The 19368-nt window shown below is 37.5% G+C and overlaps 1 protein-coding gene and 1 non-coding gene across 2 annotated transcripts; one reads left to right on the top strand and one right to left on the bottom strand.

The window, feature by feature from the left end:
• Nucleotides 1-13059: 13059 nt before the first annotated feature.
• Nucleotides 13060-13131, top strand: TRNAT-UGU. Its single transcript has one exon. It is a non-coding gene; the product is annotated as a tRNA-Thr (tRNA).
• A 792-nt stretch (nucleotides 13132-13923) lies between these two features.
• Nucleotides 13924-19167, bottom strand: LOC109163126 (respiratory burst oxidase homolog protein C-like). Its single transcript, XM_019311863.1, has 10 exons — nucleotides 18026-19167; nucleotides 17897-17945; nucleotides 17680-17793; nucleotides 17026-17451; nucleotides 16552-16935; nucleotides 16368-16463; nucleotides 16168-16283; nucleotides 15870-16046; nucleotides 15270-15775; nucleotides 13924-14455 (listed from the first exon to the last, which is right to left on the bottom strand). Exons 1-10 carry the CDS (start codon nucleotides 18811-18813, stop codon nucleotides 14346-14348), a joined length of 2766 nt encoding a protein of 921 aa, XP_019167408.1. The 5' UTR covers nucleotides 18814-19167; the 3' UTR covers nucleotides 13924-14345.
• Between the last annotated feature and the right edge of the window lie 201 nt (nucleotides 19168-19368).

Below are 19368 nucleotides of genomic sequence, written 5' to 3'. Positions count from 1 at the left end.
TGCAAAATTAGCCAATACCATAAAATAAAGAAGTTTTATTCAAAGTTGACATGTTATTCTTTCCATTAATTTATGAAAACTGTAATTAAGTTTCATAATTAGAATAGAATATGTTGAAGGTTTTGTTATTTAATTTCTGAATCTGTCTTAAATAGTAAAAGATAATTTTTTTTATCTAATTTCGCTCGATCAGTGAGAAATTTATATTGAAATAAATAATAATATTTTTATAAATAATTATTATTATATTTATAAAAGTATCACTACTCTTTTTTCTTTTTTTATAATAGTAAAAGCGTGTCTTTCCAAATAAAATTTTGCAGATTTTGTCATATTGGAATGAGAAAGGACAAAATCTCATAACCAAAAAAAATACAAGACGGGATGCAAGATTTTTTGGGACGTAAGCACTTTAGCCACTGAGTTTTATGCAGGAAGGGGAAATTTCTTTGTATTCCTCTTTCCCGAGAGAAAGGCGCGTATGGCATATCTATTTCGGAAGATTTATAACCAAATCCGGCACGTAAGATATATGTCACGGATTATGAATTACCTTACATGGTGTATTTTGGTCTAAAATAATATTAAAATTAGAGCTAATTATTAAAATGGTTATTTGATTATAATGAAATTACCAATTTAGCCTTTTGACTATTTTTTTGACCAATTAAGTTATCAATTTTAAAAGTTTTTATCAATTTGGTCATATGTTAGTTTTGTCGTTAGACTTCCGTTAACTTGGGACTAAATTGGTAATTTTTCTATAGTCAAGGTACCATTTCAGTAATTAACTTTAGGTGTGGGCAATTCGGTTCGAGTTTCCCAAACTAAACCGTATCGAACATTAAAGTAATTAACCCTACTGAACGATTCGGTTAAAAACTATTTGGAAATACCGTTTAATTTTATTTAAAATAATAATAATAATAATAATAATAATAATAATAATAATAATAATAATAATAAAATAAATACGGTTCAGTTGAACAAAGGAGGCATCAAGAGACTTGGATTTACTTCTTTATTATTATTATTATCAAAGGAGGCATCAAGAGACTTGGATTTACTTCTTTATTATTATTATTATTATTATTATTATTATTATTATTATTATTACATTTTAAATAAAATCAAACGGTATTTCTTTTCGGTTTTTAACTGAATCGTTCGGTACATTTAATTACTTCAATGTTCGGTACGGCTCGGTTCAGGAAAATCGAACCGAATTGTCACCCTTAAAGTTAATTACTGAAGTGGTCCCTTGACTATAGCAAAATTACCAATTTGGTCCTAAGTTAACGAAAGTCTAACGGCAAAACTAACGGAGGACCAAATTGGTTAAGATTTTTAAAGTTGAGGGACTTAATTGGTCAAAAAAATAGTCAATGACCAAATTGGTAATTTTGCTATAGTCAAGGGACCATTTTGATAATTAACTCTTAAAATTATATTTCTACGATTAATGTATTATGTGTTTGAGATTAATATTTTTTTTTTGAAAACAAATTAATAAATTTTTTGATCGTAAATAAATTGAAAACATATACTCCGTAATATGTTAATTACATTTACATTATGTGTTAACTGCAAATGCATAATATACCGTTAATATATTATGTGTCCACAACTAATATATGATGTAGTTAACAATTTATTTATTTATTAAATAAAAACACATAATATGTTAATTGTAAGCACATCATTTTGGTCAAAGATCCACAATACAAAGTGGACCCTGGTCCATGATATAACAATTGGCAAATTATACTGTCGACCGCAGTCCATAATACATTGTGGTTCAGGCATCAAATATGCATTGCAGTTTCATTTCAACACAATTACAGTATCATTTTGATATAACTACAGTTTCGCTGGACAATATACACTCAAATATGTGAAATTGTTATTCAGTTTCATTTTATATACACTACATACAGTTTCATTTCAACACAACCATAGTTTCATTTCAATTCAATTGCAATTTCATTTAGTAATATAATAAAAATAATACGTGAGACAGTGTTAGTTTAGATACATTATAGTGTCTGCCGGTTTGGACCGTGGTCCACAAAGCTTTGTGAACCACGGTCCACAGTATAATTGCTTATAACAATTGTGGTCAAACGTGTATTTTTAAAAATGATATTTACCTCAACTTTTCATGTAGTTTATATATATATATATATATATATATATATATATATCGCTCATAGAGGTGTAAATCATATCCCAAAATGAGTCAGCGAGTACGAATATCTTTCGAAAATGGGATGGCATTGGGGTTATGCCAATATTTTGCATATTTGGTCAGTGTAAATTCTGATTCGTAGGAATTAATTTCAAATTGTATTTTAAGAATTAATGGTCGTAACAGCTATGTTAAACTAAGTAGTCCGCTACAATTCTGAATTTATTTCAGATGTTAATATCATTGTTTAATGATATTTATTCATTCTTGTCATATAAATAACTTTGGTGTTGGGCAAATTTAGTTGCTGGCTTTTACCTCAAAAAGCATTGTTTTGTTTTTCTCTATTTATATCTCAACTTTTTTGTTACGAAAACTTTACCAACACTTTCGAAAAAAAAGTCGAAGTGTTCACCTATTGATCTAGTTCATCGAACTTTTAGTTTAAGTGCTCAAATTTTAAGTTGTAATCCATTTTATCATGAAAAACCAACTATAACACTACTAACACCTTCGGGAGATAGCGAATCGTTATAAGAAAAGTATGCTTTACACATTACTGAGATTTCTCCTAATTCGTCCACCTTTCCTTGAACGTTGGGTTTATATTCTAAAGAGTTAATTCCACCAGAGGTCCCTTGTTTTTGGTGGCGATTTCAAATTTAGTCCCAGACTATCGTTTTTGTCATTTAACATCCCAGACTTTCATTTTTTGGACACTTTTGGTCCTTCCGATTATTTTTCTGATTATACCATATTTTTAGTAAGAGTATTTTCGTCTCTCTCTCTCTCTCTCTCTCTCTCTCTCTATATATATATATATATATATATATATATATATATATATATATATATATATATATATATATATATATATATAATTAGGTTCAAATGCGGTTGGTGCGCCCATGTGCGGTTGTACGGTTAAATTTGAGCCATTGATCTTGCTTAAATCAACGTCCAAGATTATCAAAATTAAAAAAAAAAAAAAAACAAAACAAAAATTACGGTGGTAATTTTGTAATTTTTCATCTAAGTTAATTTTAAGGTGCGTGGTTTTTGCGCTTAAGATGCGTGGTTTTTGTGCTTAAGGTGCGTGAGTTTTGTGCATAATGTGAGTAGTTGTTGAAACTTAAGGTGCGTGAGTTTTGTGCTTAATGTGAGTAGTTGTTGAAACTTAAGGTGCGTGAGTTTTGTGCTTAATGTGAGTACTTGTTGAAACTTAAGGTGTGTGGTTTTCCTTCTTAAGGTACGTGATTTTTGTACTTAAGGTGATGAGATAAATGATTTCTGATTAAACTCCAAAAGGATAGGAAACATAGTACAAATAGCTAATCAAGTCTACGCAAATAAATCCTATCTAATAGGAAAGCCACATAAGAGTGATAAGACTAAGTCTAGTCTAAAGATTATTAAACCAACATACAAAATGTGACAAAATAATAATCTGGCTAACACACCCCCTCAAGCTCAAGGGTGGTGCGCAACAACAGTGAGCTTGTCCCGAAGAGCTGAAAAGCGCGGTCCTGACAGGGGCTTGGTGAAAATATCTGCAAGCTAATCCTTGGTGGACACAAAATTAACCACTAAGTCCCCTGATGCGACCTTGTCCCGAACAAAGTGAAAATCGATTTCAACATGCTTAGTCCTGGCATGGAAAATTGGGTTCGCACATAAGTATGTGGAACCCAAATTGTCAGACCATAGAGTGGGTGGCTCACCAGTGTGCAAACCAAGCTCCTTGAGTAACGAGACAACCCAAGTGACCTCTGCAGCAACATCGGCAAGAGCCTTGTACTCGGCTTCAGTAGACGACCGGGCCACTGTACGCTGTTTCCTGGAAAGCCATGAGATCAAATTTTTACCTAAGAACACTGCATACCCTCCAGTGTTCTTCTTGTCAAGAGGACAACCTGCCCAATCGGAATCAGAGTAGGCATGAATAGCAGCGGAGTGTGAGACTGTAATGCGAAGACCATAATCCAGAGTACCCTTGATATACCGCAGGACTCTTTTAACCAAGCCCCAATGGTCAGTAGTCGGCGCGTGCATAAACTGACATAGACGATTCACTGCATATGAGAGATCCGGCCTCGTAATAGTCAAATACTGTAGAGCCCCAACTACCCGACGATATTGCGTCGGATTATCATGCAGAACAGCAGTAGACGACACAGGCTGGGTGACCAACGCTGGTGTGACTAAGGGCTTACAATCCAACATACCTACCCGAGTCAACAGATCATTCATGTACCTGCGTTGAGATAGCATAATACCGTCGGTAGTGTGTATTGTTTCAATACCAAGGAAGAATCCAGGCGAGCCTAGGTCACGTATCTTGAAGGTCGTGGACAGGCGCTGAAATAGGGAGGTAATGAGCGTAGGGTCATTACCCATCATGATGATGTTGTCTACATACACCAGCAGGTAAACACGAGAGTCACCAGTTGAGTAGTGGAAAAGGGAGACATCGGTTTTAGATGCGGAAAACCCTGTAGTAATTAAATAATCATGCAGTCTTTTGAACCACGCCCGTGGGGCTTGCTTGAGTCCATACAAAGACCGCTGTAAGTGGCACACGTGATCTGGATGAGTCGGGTCCTCATACCCTGGTGGTTGTTTCATATACACTGTCTCTGCTAGGTGCCCATTTAAAAAGGCATTGTGGACGTCAAGTTGCCTTAGAGTCCAGTTATGTGAGACGGCTAGAGAGAACAGCATCCTGACTGTAGTCGGTTTGACTACAGGGCTAAACGTGTCAAAGAAATCCTCGCCAGCTACCTGGTTGAACCCCTTCGCAACCAGGCGAGCCTTGTACCGTTCCACGGAGCCATCTGCGGTCCATTTGGTACAGAACACCCACTTGCACCCAATAATATTCATATCCGGTTTAGGAGCCACTAGAGTCCAAGTATTGTTATGTAATAACGCATTGAACTCTTGGTCCATTGCATCTCGCCACTCTGAGTGTCCGACTGCTTGTGAATAACAAGTGGGGTCAGCCGTCACAGTGAGAGCTTGAAAACTTTCACCAGTACCACGAGTCATATACCGTAACCTCATTGTATGGCCTCTATCTTGAGGCTCGGTCCGTGCAACCCTTTTTCTCCGAGTTTTGGGCCGTGCCGGGCCTTCAATAGTTAAGGGGGCAGGCTCTTGGGCCAATGGTATTGGACTCGGAGACCGGGGTCTTCCCAAATCAACAGCGGCTGTGGGCCTTGTTTGTGTGACAATCGGGTTTGACGCCCAAAGTAAAGCAGGGGTCATAGATGTAGTTGATTCCTGTGTAGTCAACTCTGAAAAAGGGAAAACAGTTTCGTCAAATCGTACATGACGGCAGATATAGATTTTCCCACTTATTAGATCCATGCATCTATAACCCCTAAAGGATGGGGGATAACCTAGGAAGACGCAGGGTGTCGAGCGGTATTCCATCTTGCGCCGATTATATGGCCTTAGATAGGGAAAACACCGACACCCGAAGACTCGAAGAAAAGTGTATGGTGGTGTGGTTTTATATAGACAACTGTACGAACTTTCATAGTTTAGGACGGGAGTAGGTAAGTAGTTGATTAAATTTGTAGCTGTCTCAAAGGTGTAGTCCCAGTATTATGGCGGGACACAGCCTTCGGCTAGGAGGGCTAACCCTGTTTCAACTATGTGTCAGTTTTTGTGTTCAACACGGCCATTTTGTTCGTGCGTATACGCACAAGACTGGCGATGAACAATGCCTAACTTTTCGAACACTTGATGGAGTTTGCGGTATTCCACGCCTAAGTCAGACTGAACACACTTGATAGAACGCGAAAATTGGCGTTCTACCATGACCCGAAACGACTCGAAACAGTTGTATATATCGGATTTTACCCGTAAGGGGTAAAACCACGTAAAGCGCGAAAAATCATCTACAAAAAGCAGAAAGTAACGGTATCCACTAGTGGAGATTACATGTGCCGGACCCCATATGTCCGTGAAAATTAAATCTAACACATTTGTACTAGTAGAAGAAACTCTATTTATAGGAAATCTAGCAGATTTTCCAAGCTGACAAGATGAGCATAATTCGGCCGACTTTGTTTTATTTGGTGACACTGGACATAACTTGAGGACCTGATTCTGGACATGTGCATGGGGATGACCCAACCTGCGAAGCCAGACAACCGGAGTAGTGCGGGATGTAAGAAACGCGAAGTGGGATTGAGAAATAGGAAGCTTGTACAACCCGCCAACCGTAGGACCTTTAAGCAGAACCTCCCGAGTGACCGAATCCTTCACAACGAAACAATCTCTGTGAAACTCAAAGAAGACACAATTGTCATTTGTTAAACGGTAAACAGATAACAATGGGACACTTAATCGAGGAACATATAACACATTTGAAAGATTAAGTGATTTAGAAACATTAGACACGGATGGTATAGAAGCATGTTCAATTCGTGAGATCATCAAACCTGCGTCATTACCAACGCGCAGGACATCACCACCATTATACTCGTCGGACTGTGACATCAAGGATGGATCCGGTGTGGCATGTGCCATGGCCCCAGTGTCTGGAAACCAACCCGATGCGCCGGAGCTTGTTGCCGCATCATCACCCGGGACTGCCATGTTAGCTTGCGGACCCAGTTGCGGAGCATACCGCTTAAAACAGTAAAGGGCGGTATGCCCTTGTGCTCTGCAGATCTGGCAGCGAGGACCACTGCCACCTCCTCTGCCGTTTCGACCACGGCCGCCACCTCCTCTGCCATTGCCGCGACTCGGATGCCCGGAGTTGCCGCGGCCAGAATTCTGTCCGCCTGAATCGCCTCGTCCACCATTGCGACCCCGGCCAGCGTAAAATGCAGCTGGATTACCGTGCTCAGGAGGCGCCGGATAATTTTCCGCATAGAGAAACTCCTGCGCCCGGAGATAATCCGCAATCTGCGGTATGGTGACTGGAGTGCCAGCCGCAGTCAACGACGATGCCATGGAGCGATATTCCTGCTGCAAGCCCCGGAGAACGAACATGTTCTGTTCGTCTAGCGAAATTGGACGACCGGCGTGCGCAAGGTCCTCCACTAACATCTGAGCTCGGCCGAGATACTCAGCCGTGCTGCTGCCACCTTGCCTGAGGGCGTGAAACTGCCCGAGGAGTCCGAGACATCTCGCACGCGTAGAGCTAGCCAGCGCCGTGTTGATGGAGTCCCAAACAGCCTTGGATGTGGACTGCCCAACCGCAAGGTGCATCACCTCATCCGAAAGGGATGAGATGAGAAGAGAGAGTAATGTCTGATCTTGCTTAATCCAGGCCTTATAGGCCGGATTGGGAACCGAGGTGGTGGACGTCGTGGACTCGCCGGTTGCCGGTGCGGCGTCAATCACCGCTGGAGGGCATGGGAATTCACCATCAACATACCCCATGAGTTCTTGGCCACGAAGAAAAGGAACTAGCTGGGTTCTCCAGAATAAAAAGTTCCTGTACGTCAACTTCAGTGATACAAAATGGTGCGCACCGCTGAGTGGATTCGGAGTCGTTGCCGGAGTAGCATTCCTGTCTGCCGAGACTGTTCGTTCGGAGGAGGCTGACATGGTGGTGATTCGGTATATTTTGGGGGAGAGGGATACGGGAAGGATGGTGGGAGAGAGAGAGAGAAACAGTTTCCTGGTCTAACTGATACCAGATGAGATAAATGATTTCTGATTAAACTCCAAAAGGATATGAAACATAGTACAAATAGCTAATCAAGTCTACGCAAATAAATCCTATCTAATAGGAAAGCCACATAAGACTAAGTCTAGTCTAAAGATTATTAAACCAACATACAAAATGTGACAAAATAATAATCTGGCTAACAAAGGTGCATGGTTTTTGTGCTTAAGGTATATCGTGTTTCTTCTTCTAATCTGAAACATAACAGAAGGTGATAGAGGGTAACAGGCACTCCTTGCCCGCGCACCCTTCTCCCTTTTGAACTAAGGGGTCTGAGTCACGGGTATCCCAGACCCTCAAGAACAAAACTTTTGAACTAAGAGGTTTGTTAGACCCCTAGCTCATACCCTCAAGAACAAAACTTTTGAACAAAACATAAGGTGCGTCATTTTAACACTTAAGGTGCGTTGTTCTAACACTTAAGGTGCGTGTCTAAATCACTTAAGGTGCGCGTCTCTATCACTTAAGGTGCGCGTCTCTATATTGTTATAAATAGAATGTGCGCGATGTTAATACTTATGGTGCGTCATTTTAACACTTAAGGTGCGTTGTTCTAATACTTAAGATGCGTTGTTCTAACACTTATGGTGCGTGGTTTTTAGCTTATGCTTCTTTCATCATATGTTTTTTTTTTTTTTTTAATTTTCATTGATTTGAGCCGTTGATCTAGATTTGATCAACGACTCAGATCTAACCGCACCTGGGAGCTGAGCATCCCCACACCCGAACTCATCCTATATATATATATATATATATATATATATATATATATATATATATATATATACACACACACACACACACACACACACACACACACACACACACACACACACTAGTTTTTTACGCGCATTGCGCGATTGGGATAATGCCCAATGTTTTTTTTTTTTTAAATAAGTACTTTAAAGTATATAAAGGCAAGATTATATTGGAATTGTTCATGCATAGATAATTGAATGTTGAATTTGCGTATTTAAATAAGTAATTATAAGTTTACAAATGCAAGATAATATAGTCAAGATTGATTATAATTGTCAATAAAATAATTGTATAGGTATAGTTGAAACCAAATACAGGACATCAGGGGGAGCAAATAAAAATTAGGATATAAAATATTAAATATATACTAATATTGAAGAGTTAACTGCTGATTGCATGCCAAACAAGGACATTGCGAGGTAATTTTCGGACTTCAATTTGTTGTGTGATTTGAATACTCTTTTTGTCAATAAATCTCTCAAGTAGTTAATATGATTGGCTTAATTATATTTTTTATTTTATTATTTTTAAAAAATTATTATTATTATTATTATTATTATTATTGTTGTTGTTGTTGTTGTTGTTGTTGTTGTTGTTATTATTATTATTATTATTATTATTATTATTATTATTATTATTATTATTATTATTATACCCGTAGGTCATTTTACATGTTAATCTAAACAGCTAATTTTTTCATATATTTTTTTACCAACCGTTGATATAATTCGCTGGTCAAATCTGCTAACGCTAACCGCTAATTGCTGATTGTCAAACAAGGACATTGCGAGGTAGTTCTCACTTCAATTTGTTGTGTGATTTGAATACTCTCTTTGTCAACAAATCCCTCAAGTAGTTAATATGATTGGCTTTATTAATTATATATATATTTTTTAATTTTTTTATGGTATTAATAAAATACTTGGTAAATAAATATATAGCATTATTTTGTATTATAACTTTGACATTTAATTAAAAAATAGTGCACAAAAAAGATAATAGACAATGTAGTGAATATAATCAATTGATGAATTTGAATGTAAATAATTTTTACATTGGAGAAAAATAAAGACAATATAACTAATAAAATTATTTCTCTTATTTAATTTATTGATAATGAATACTTTTTTTTGAATAAAGACATTGTAGACACATCATTCTAAATTAAAGAAATACATATGTATTTTTTTTGTTGTAGCTACTAAATTATTATTTATTAATTTAATAAGAGTAAAATAGAGTACTAATTATGCCAACTTTGATTGGGATGAGGTTCGAACCTAAGACCTTTCTTATTGAAATCCATGAGTAAGTTAACGGTGAACTAACAAAAATTAATGAAAAAGATAATATTTAACGAAAAAATTAACAGATAATCATATTCATTAAGGATAAATTAGTAAATCTTAAGAAAAAATTAAAATCTGATCCATCTAAGCCATTCATTTAAGGGAAAATGGCACTTTTTCCCCCTGAGTTATATACCTATAACATTTTTTCCCCCTAAGTTATTGAAGTGGATGTTTTTCCCCCTGAAATGTTAAATGGACATATTTACCCTTAAACTAAATATTTAATTTATTTTTTCTCCAACAAATTATTACCATAATTTGGTTCAAACTAAACAAACACTATAGCAACCAAACCGAAATATTCCAATTACAATTTAGAATCGAAATTCGATATTTAGAGTTTATTAAAATCGTGAACCGGAACGGACGGTTCATGTTCCGAACTGAAAAAATAAAATACATTTATTGTTGAATTTAGACTATTTTAAAATAAAAAATAAAATTTTAAAATAAAGACGGTTCAAAACCGCGAATCAGATCCGGAACCGCCGGTTCACGGTTCAAGATTCAATTTTTTTGATACATAATTTTAATACATTGACATTTAAATATTGGGTTCTAGATCTGAATTATAACCGTAAACTATTAATTCGATTGCTTTAGTATCCGGTTCAATTCAAATCGAACCGTGGTCATCCCTACGTATACGCAATAATTTGTTGGAGTAGTAAAATAAATAAAATGTTTACTTTAAGGGTATAAATGTCAATTTAATATATCAGGGGGGGAAAAGCACCACTTTTAGAATAATTGAGGGGGCTAATGTGCTTACCTAAATAATTGAGGGGGAAAAAGTGCTATAAGTATATAACTCAGGGGTAAAAAGTGCCATTTTCCCTTCATTTAATTAAAAAATTTGACCGCCATTTTTTCTACCCATTATAGGCCTATATCTCTTGGGCTCTTATTAGTATAGTAAATAGATACTCATTATAGACCTAACTCTCTTGGACTCTTATTAGTATAGTAGATATAATGAATTATTTAAATATTGATTAGGTTATTTTGTATATTATAACCAAACTTTAATAATCATGAATAAGAATGAAAGAATCTTGGCATGCGGTAGTAGCATGCATGTGCAGATATGTAATGGAGTTGTAATTAGTGAAACGCAACATTTGGTTCCGCCACCGTGCCGTGGCTTAGCTCTCTTTTGCCATTTGCTTCCAGAATCCATTACGGTTGGTTGGTTATCTTTGCTTTGCCGTGAGTGAGACCAAACTTTCCATAGTGGTTTTCAACGCTTTACACTCGATAGATAATGTCAATGGGTTTGGTGATATGGGAAGTACTTAATTATTGCTTATTACTTTTGTCAACTTTGGCACTACCCATGCATTAATTAGTTGGGTGGTTGACCAATTTGCTGCTTCCTACACGTTTTCAATGATCACTAAAATGTATACTTTAGTGGAATTTGCCTCATTTCATAAAGGAGTCTATCACCTCTCTTCTTCAAGTCTTCTCTATAATTTTGTGATTTGGATTGGCATATGTATCATTCTCATTCTGAATCAACATAAGTGGTCTATTAGCTATTTCAAGAAATATGTATCCATGATCACTTATGAGTGCTGCTTCACTTCTTTATAAATTTGGGTTTAATGCATCTTTTACTATGTTTATCAATCCTGTTAATTAAGGAAAATAAAATTTCTGATCCTTGTGAAGCGTGGGATGAAATTGTACGTACAATATAAGAAATAGAGATTTCGTTTTGTTGCTAATGTGAGTAAGATATGACCTTATTTGTTTTTGGGATGAATAATTGACTCTTAGCTCTTGGGTAAAAATTAGAACAAGCTCATGCTCGACCTTATGTATTTGTTTTGGAAATGTTCATCACATTAAATTTATTTGTGAGAGTAATAATTGTGTAGTAATTCTTTAATTGTTTATTTACCATACAAAGTAATTAAATGCGACTTTCTTTTATTTTTTACTAATTTACAAATTAAATTAAAGTAAAAAGAGACAAAGGTACATTCCTATTTAAAAATGAATTTGAATGAAAATTCAAATTGAGTTAATTCTTTCAACACATTCCATGAGTATTATTGTCAAGAAACGATTCATTACATAGTATTATGGGGCGTTTGGTTGGCGGGAGGAAATTACGTGGGAAAGAAATTGTAATTTCATGGGGGATGAATTACTGTAAATAAAGTGGGAATTTAAATTCCAGTGTTTGGTTTACAAGAATAAATTACTGGGTATTTCAATTCTAATGTTTGGTATACATGGGAATTGAAAGGGAATAAGTAGTATAAAGTTCAAAATCCACATTGTTGTTGTCAGACATCAATTTTAGATTAAAAAAAATAAGAGGGTAATTTTGTCTCATCATTATCTTTTTTTTTTCTTCCTAAAATCCATAGAATTAAAATTCCAAGGGGAGCATGAGATTTTAATTCCATGAAAATGAAGGAATTGCAATTCCTTCCAACCAAACTGAGGAATTTAATGGCTTTTGAAATTAGGTGGGAATTAAGTTGGAATGAAATTTAAATTCTCTCCAACCAAACGCCCTGTTAAGGTTCATTTCCATAGTTTAAGATTCAATTAATTAATTAATTAATTAAAAGCCAGCCTATTTGGACATAGTTTTCTATTGACAATATAATGTCCTAAATGATGAGAATAAAATGGAATTATATTCATTCTCAATATCTCATACATGCCTAAATAACTTACTAAATATGTGTCAAGCACCACCTTCATTTGGTATCTCTATGGCTCTCTTTCTGTAGATCAAATTTTGGTGGTGGTCTATTGACCCTTTGTAAGATATACATGTTTATCAATTATAAGTCTTGTTTAACAATTAGCAATTAGTAGATAGTTGTTAGCTAATTTGTTAGTTAGTTTGACCAACGGGTAGTATTAGTTGTTTGTGGGGAAGTGTTTGATAAAATAAATTGTTTGTTTTAATTGATAATATGTAAAATGATTTTTAAGAATAATTATATGTTCAGTCTGCGTATCCTTTGCTAATTACCACGCTCACTTTTGAGGAAAGATAATAAGATGGGGTTTTATAAATATGTAGCAATTAATAATATCGCCAAGCCCCTATAGCTCAGTGGTAGAGCGTCAGTCTTGTAAACTGAAGGTCTGTAGTTCGATCCTGCATGGGGGCAAGTATTTTCTTTTTCTTATCAGTGTTAAGAGGATTATATCCTAAATGGGCTGTTGTTGACGCAGTGGATAAGGCCTGATGGCGTATTATACAATGGATCAAATCCACCTTGAAAATAACCCAAAAAAAAAAACTATATTGTTATTACTTCGGTCCAATCAAACCCAATTAGCTAGAAGTCCAAGCAAATATATTAGCCCAAGGTAGAATTGGAATCTATTTGAAAAATAACTTTTTTTTTGTCCAATATTATAGAAGAATTAAAGACATTAAAAAAATAAAAATGCCGACTTTCCAAGATACAATTCACTCTAATTCTCTTTGACCACTTCCTCTCTAGAGTGCCTTTTGCACCAATTTGGCTTAATCATATTCTTCTCAAGAGAGTGCCTCAATGAATGGCTTTTAGGGTGTTCAACCATGTGCATGTAACGCTATCATAAAAATAGTGGACCATACTCCCCTTCACTTCGTTTATCTAAACAATAATGAGCATTTAATTTTAGCACCACTAGGTTATTGGTAGAAGTGATCGCCAAGTCAAGAAGTGAACATGCGAGCCGGTAGTTCATCTATATCCATCTAAATATCTCAAACGACCATAATGATGTCAAGAGTTAGTTGTGCTGATCAATAAATTTTGTGTTAATACTATATCAAAGAAGATCATGGAAATAATAACAAGAGTTGACATGTGAAGTTATTTCATTTGTAATCACTTGAAAATTGTAACTTTATAATACACAAAACTGGCCTAGTGATAATGCATACATGTATGCATAAATTTGCCTAGTAGACAAGGGGATATATATTTCTAAAGTTTGATCTCTTCAATAAAAAAATAACAACTATTTCTAAGTGACATCACCATGACACCTTCACGACGTAATCTTATTGAACACTTTGAACTAATTTAATATTCTAATAACACTACTCTATTAGTGGGTGATCCTTGATTCCACCAACTTTTTGTTATATGTCAATGGACAAACTATTCTTGAAATATTCGTAACTAGATTCAAACGTACTAACGTATTATTACACATAAGATACCAATTTAATCAGCAAGCAAGAATCTCTGTACAAAGAGAGACTGGATGGGAGTAGCAGTTGTAGATGCATGCATGTATATATGCATTATTCTAGTATTTGGACCAAGTTGTCTTAGCTTGGATAATGTTTGGTTGGATGATGATGATGAATGGTGTCCCATGGTCAAAAGTTTTCTTTATGGAAGTCAAATTTGGTGGATGTCTTGCGTGAAAAATCCAAGGCTAATTGTCTTAGCTCTGTTGTCAGTGCGGGTGCCCCACAATAGAAAACCCCTGCAAAAACACAAAAAAAAGGTAACCCACACTTAGTCATCATGATAATGTAGTTTAATATATAATTAATATAATTAGTCATCATAATCATAATCATAATATAATTTAATAGCTATGAGCCGGCCTATTATTCAATCACAAGGTGTGATAGATATGAAATTGGCTCTATACCCCTATTATGTATGTATATATGTGTATAAACATTTTTGATACCCTAGACATTTACTCTTTCAGTAGTTCTAAGGTAATAGTAAATGGAGACAGAAAAGAAAATTTTTTTTGTTGAGTACTATTGACTTGGTAATATCTGTTCATAACTAATTTTTCAACCTACTGAAATATAAAGAGTCAATATTATCTTACTGAGCTCAAACCATGACCTCCCATTTGAGAGAATCACTTCATGTTATAATCTAACAACTAATATGCAGTAAAGTGAAAAACGTAACCCTTGCTCCGACTAGGACGGAGGTAAGGCAGGATTTCGGGAGAAGGAATTAGGATAAGAAATATGTCCCAATTAATCAACCCGGCCTGTCCCAATTAAGACTAAAAGGAATTCTTTTTCATCACGAGCTGAGGGAGATATGGCAAGATTTTAATGGTAAGGTGGGGACAAGAAATATACTCGGATCCCAACCCCATTTTTAGAACTATCTAGCTAGTGATGTGTAACTTTTTTGAATATAGTTTAAGATAGAGTAGATATTATATGAAGTGCAGCTAGCTAGCATCCACTACCTATAGTGGGTGTTACTTTCAAGGCTAGATAGGTGAGAAATGAAGAAAATGGTTAATAAGTTGTGGTACTCACCAACTTTGCTATCGGTGTGGTTGAGAGCGATGCGTTTGTAGACGTTACGCCAGTTGGGCTTGGCGAAATGGGACTTCACGCGGGTGCCGGAAACAATGTCGACGCCGTTCTTGGCGTGGTGGAGGGACTGCAACATGGTGATAAGAGCAGAACGAGCGTCTCCCTCTTCATAAACGCTGGTGCAATAATTATGCATCTCTATAACTCCCCTATTATCCATCTCCGCAACTTCGTTCATGATCCCCTTGAACCAATCAAATGACCCTTGCTCTCTTGTGACCCAGTAGAAGTAGGCCTTTTTGGTCCTGAAGTTCTTGGTGGCGGCGCCGCCGTTCTCCACGCCGCCCTCTTCTTCATCCGCCGCCGTCATGTTGTTCACGATGTCCTTCACGATGCTGATCATGGGCGTGGCTCCGATCCCCAGCCCTACCAGCAGGACCACGTCGTATTTCTTGTAGTCTTGTGCTGGTGCTCCGTATGGCCCATCAATCATCACCTTTGGGAAACTGGCATCATCACAATTAACAACATTAGAATCAGTTAACTAACTAGGATTATGTTCTTGATTTTGAATTTGTAGGTAGATTAATCATGACTTACTTTGGGTTGTTCTCCCCTTGCAGGTAATCAGCTCTCAAGAGTCCACTTCTCCCATTAGGTGGAGGCTGACAAACCTCAGAGAAAACGGCTTTGAGTTGTCTAGTCCAATCACCGAGGGTTCTAATGTGAACGCTGACATAGTCGTCTCTGGGGGCAGAAGTAATTGAGAAAGGGTGCCTGTAATGTGAAAATGGTTCACCAAAAACATTAAGGAAAATTCAAACAAGGAAGAAATAGTGGAGACAGGCCAACAGAAATTAGTGACCAAAACAATAATGTTTTTTTCTTTTCAAATTACCATTCAAAGGGAGAAACTGCAGCACAGTTGACAAACATGTATTGACCACTTCTGTATCTGAACCCCTGTGGCTTTGACATATGAAGGGACAAAACATTTCCAGGATAGACTGCCACCTTCAAGAAAACACAGGAAATTGTCAATAACATTCTTGAAATGATGAAACCAATTATTATGAATAATAATAATAATCAATTTACCTTAAGAATCTTGACAGGCTTAATGCTAGATCTGAAAGCTCTGAGCAGTCTTTCACAACCATAAATTACCATGGGAACAGCCAAGTACATCCATGTCTGTAATTACAACTTCATCATCAACAAAAAATTTCTGACAAAAATGTTTGGAAAAAAACAAAAAAGTTAAGGATATATATATACTGACCGTTTTCTTGTACCATTTGTGGGTCAAATAGAGCTTGATACCATGGATGATGAGGCAGGCATACACAATAACAAAGAGGTGGTGGGAATACCAGAAGGCATTGAAACCAGTAATCTTGTTAAAGGGTTTTGGCAAGCTAACCCTGCCCCTTCTAAACCATGGACTTGCTAATGTGAAAGCTATGGCCATCAACACCACCATTATAATCCCAGTCACCCCTTCCCACCCCTTCACAAAATGCCAGTAGCTCTCGGGTTGCTCCCCGAAGAATTGCTCCATTGGAGCATACTTCTTCGGGCTCGCGTGTAGCAGCCTCGGGAAATCGCACGTCAAGTGAGCTAACGCGTGTATTCCCACTCCAATCGCCACACCCACCGCGATCACCTAATCACACATGTTATTGTCCTCAGTCAGTCAGGCAAAACTCTAACTAACACAAACTAAGTCTCAACAGGGATAAAATTTGTGACATACTTTGTGAAAATTAAGGTTGTCGTCGAAAGGGACCGCGACGCCTAACTTGGTCTTGTTCCTGAGCCAGGTGATGGTGTTCCTGCAGACCGGTAACAGGATTATGGCCATGTTGAGCTTCAGTGTTTCTGCAGCACCTTTGGCCAAACAAACACACACGCCCATAACGTCATATGCATCCCTGTTCTTATACTGAACATATTTCCAGGCAAACAGCCCAGCCATGGCTCCAATCCACAGCAAAAGCACCCAAAATCTCTGCCAGTTATCTATCAAGAAGTACTTGAAATGCTTGAACCATCTGACCAAAGGGTTCGGCTCCACCGTCGGCCTCAGCTTCTGGCTTAGCATTTGGCTCAAATTCTTGCTCTCATACCCCCTCACTGATTGGTTCGGAGCTTGCAGTAACAGCATCTCCAAGTTCTCAATCTGTCATATATATACAAAGTCAAAATTAGTACTGTTTAGCATATAACCATTAATGTGCAATCAAACTATTAGCTTAGGCTTTTAGTTGAAATGGAGCACATGCTTCAATTTGGTATCAGAGCCAGACCCGATAAGCAACTACGTTCCACGTGTTAGGCTTTTAGTTGAGCTTCAATTAGTACAGACATCATAATAACATTAAGATTTGATTTGATTAGGATTTAGTACCTTGATGTATCCTAGGTTGCTGGGATCCAGTTCTTCCATAATCATGGCTGCATATTCATCCGCTTGTTTCTGGATATTTGACAGCTTGTTTGCAGAAGCACTTAGGCTTATGATCTGCACCGTGAAAAACTCATCAATCCCAGAAAACTAAAAATAATATATAAATACTAAACAAATCCAACTATCAAGATTAGACTTTTATAGTTTTATACTATACCTCTCTGACTTCTTCTTCAGTGATGAAACCATCTGAATCTTTATCAACCCTGCATTTTCATTTCATCAGATTAATTCCAAAAAATTAAAACTTGAAATTATAAGTAATCTTAATTATGTGAGTTCTTACATATCAAAGAAGGTTTGGAGACGAGAATCGAAACTTTGGTCGGCGATTTGGTCCCAGAATTCTTGGAGCTGAGGTTTGTTGATGGAATCAGAGGTTATGTTTCTCCTTCTAGCCAGAGCATCAAATAACTCGCCGGCGAAATCCTTGGAGTCCTTGTTCATGCCGATGCATTCGCCGAACTTTGCGCGAGGGAGGAGGCCGTTGGAGGCGGCGGTGAGCTGGTCGAAGCGCTTCTCGACGGCGGCCCAGCCGGAGGCGCCGTCGGTCTTGCTGATGAACTTGAGCCCTTTGAGGGCCTGAGCAGCGGCGGATTTATTCCGGTCAATTCTCCCGGCGGGATGGCCGGCCCCCATCGTCATGGAAGCTATGCGCTTCAGCTCCTGCGACACTTGGCGAATTCGCGACGAGGCGTTTCTCACCAGGGAGGACCCCAGGGTGGTCTTCTTCTCCAGGCCTCTGGCCAGCAGGGCGAGCTCCGGGTCCTCGACGTCGGCGCCGGCGGCGGTCTTGACGCTGTGGACCGCCACGGAGTCCTCGCGCACGTCCAGAGTAATCTCCACGTAAGCGTCGTCATTATTAGCCGACCTCGCCGACGACGGGCTCCCTAACTCCGACGAAGAATCCCCGCCGGCGAGATTGAACCGGGCACTCTTCTTCCCGGTCCGTTTATTCAACGGACCGCTCAACGGCCCACTGTACGACTTCCTCTTATCAACCCCCACCACCATCACCTCCGTGTCGGAGTGGTGGTGCTGGTGCCGGAAACTCTGCTGATCAGAGCTCGACATTTCCCTTTCCTCTTTCAAATTAAACCACCAAAAAAATCAAGAAATCCAAAGAATATAATGAACACAACTAACAAAACAATAAACTGGTTAATTAATTATAAACAACTTTTCTTCTTCTTCCTCTTTCTTGTAAATTATGAAAGCATTCTAGAAAGAGGGTTGTGGAAAGGGTGATAGGTGGGTGTATATATATATAAAGAGAGATCAGAAACGCGAATTGGGGAAGAAAGAACTAAAGCCGCTGTATTTGAAGTTGGAGTTGAAGTAGTAGCTGGCAGGTTGACCGGGAAAGGGTAATATGATCTCATGCGTACGGGTAGTTGCCGATTGCATGGAAATAGAATGCGTTTACGCGCATTGCCGCATACCACGTTTTCTTCTATTTTCTTCTACAAAAATAATAATGTTCTTAGTCAAACCTATACAATATACGATGATAATAACAAAGTAACAACATTAGTCTAGTATAAACCAATTATAAATATTTCCTGCCTTTTAGATGGTTATATGGTAACAAATTTTTAACTAGGCTGGTGAAGATTCTATTCAACTCAC

Source organism: Ipomoea nil, unplaced genomic scaffold (assembly GCF_001879475.1).
Source record: "Ipomoea nil cultivar Tokyo-kokei standard unplaced genomic scaffold, Asagao_1.1 scaffold2975, whole genome shotgun sequence".
NCBI classification, from domain to species: Eukaryota; Viridiplantae; Streptophyta; class Magnoliopsida; order Solanales; family Convolvulaceae; genus Ipomoea; species Ipomoea nil.
Note: the sequence above shows the minus strand (reverse complement) of the source record. Positions and strands in the feature narration are given on the sequence as shown.

Coding starts and splice junctions, on each gene's coding strand:
- LOC109163126 (XM_019311863.1), bottom strand. CDS start 18,813: ATGTCGAGCTCTGATCAGCAGAGTTTCCGGCACCAGCACCACCACTCC. Junction 17,946..18,025: donor CTCCAAACCTTCTTTGATAT/GTAAGAACTCAC, acceptor ATGAAAATGCAG/GGTTGATAAAGATTCAGATG. Junction 17,452..17,679: donor GCAACCTAGGATACATCAAG/GTACTAAATCCT, acceptor TATATATGACAG/ATTGAGAACTTGGAGATGCT.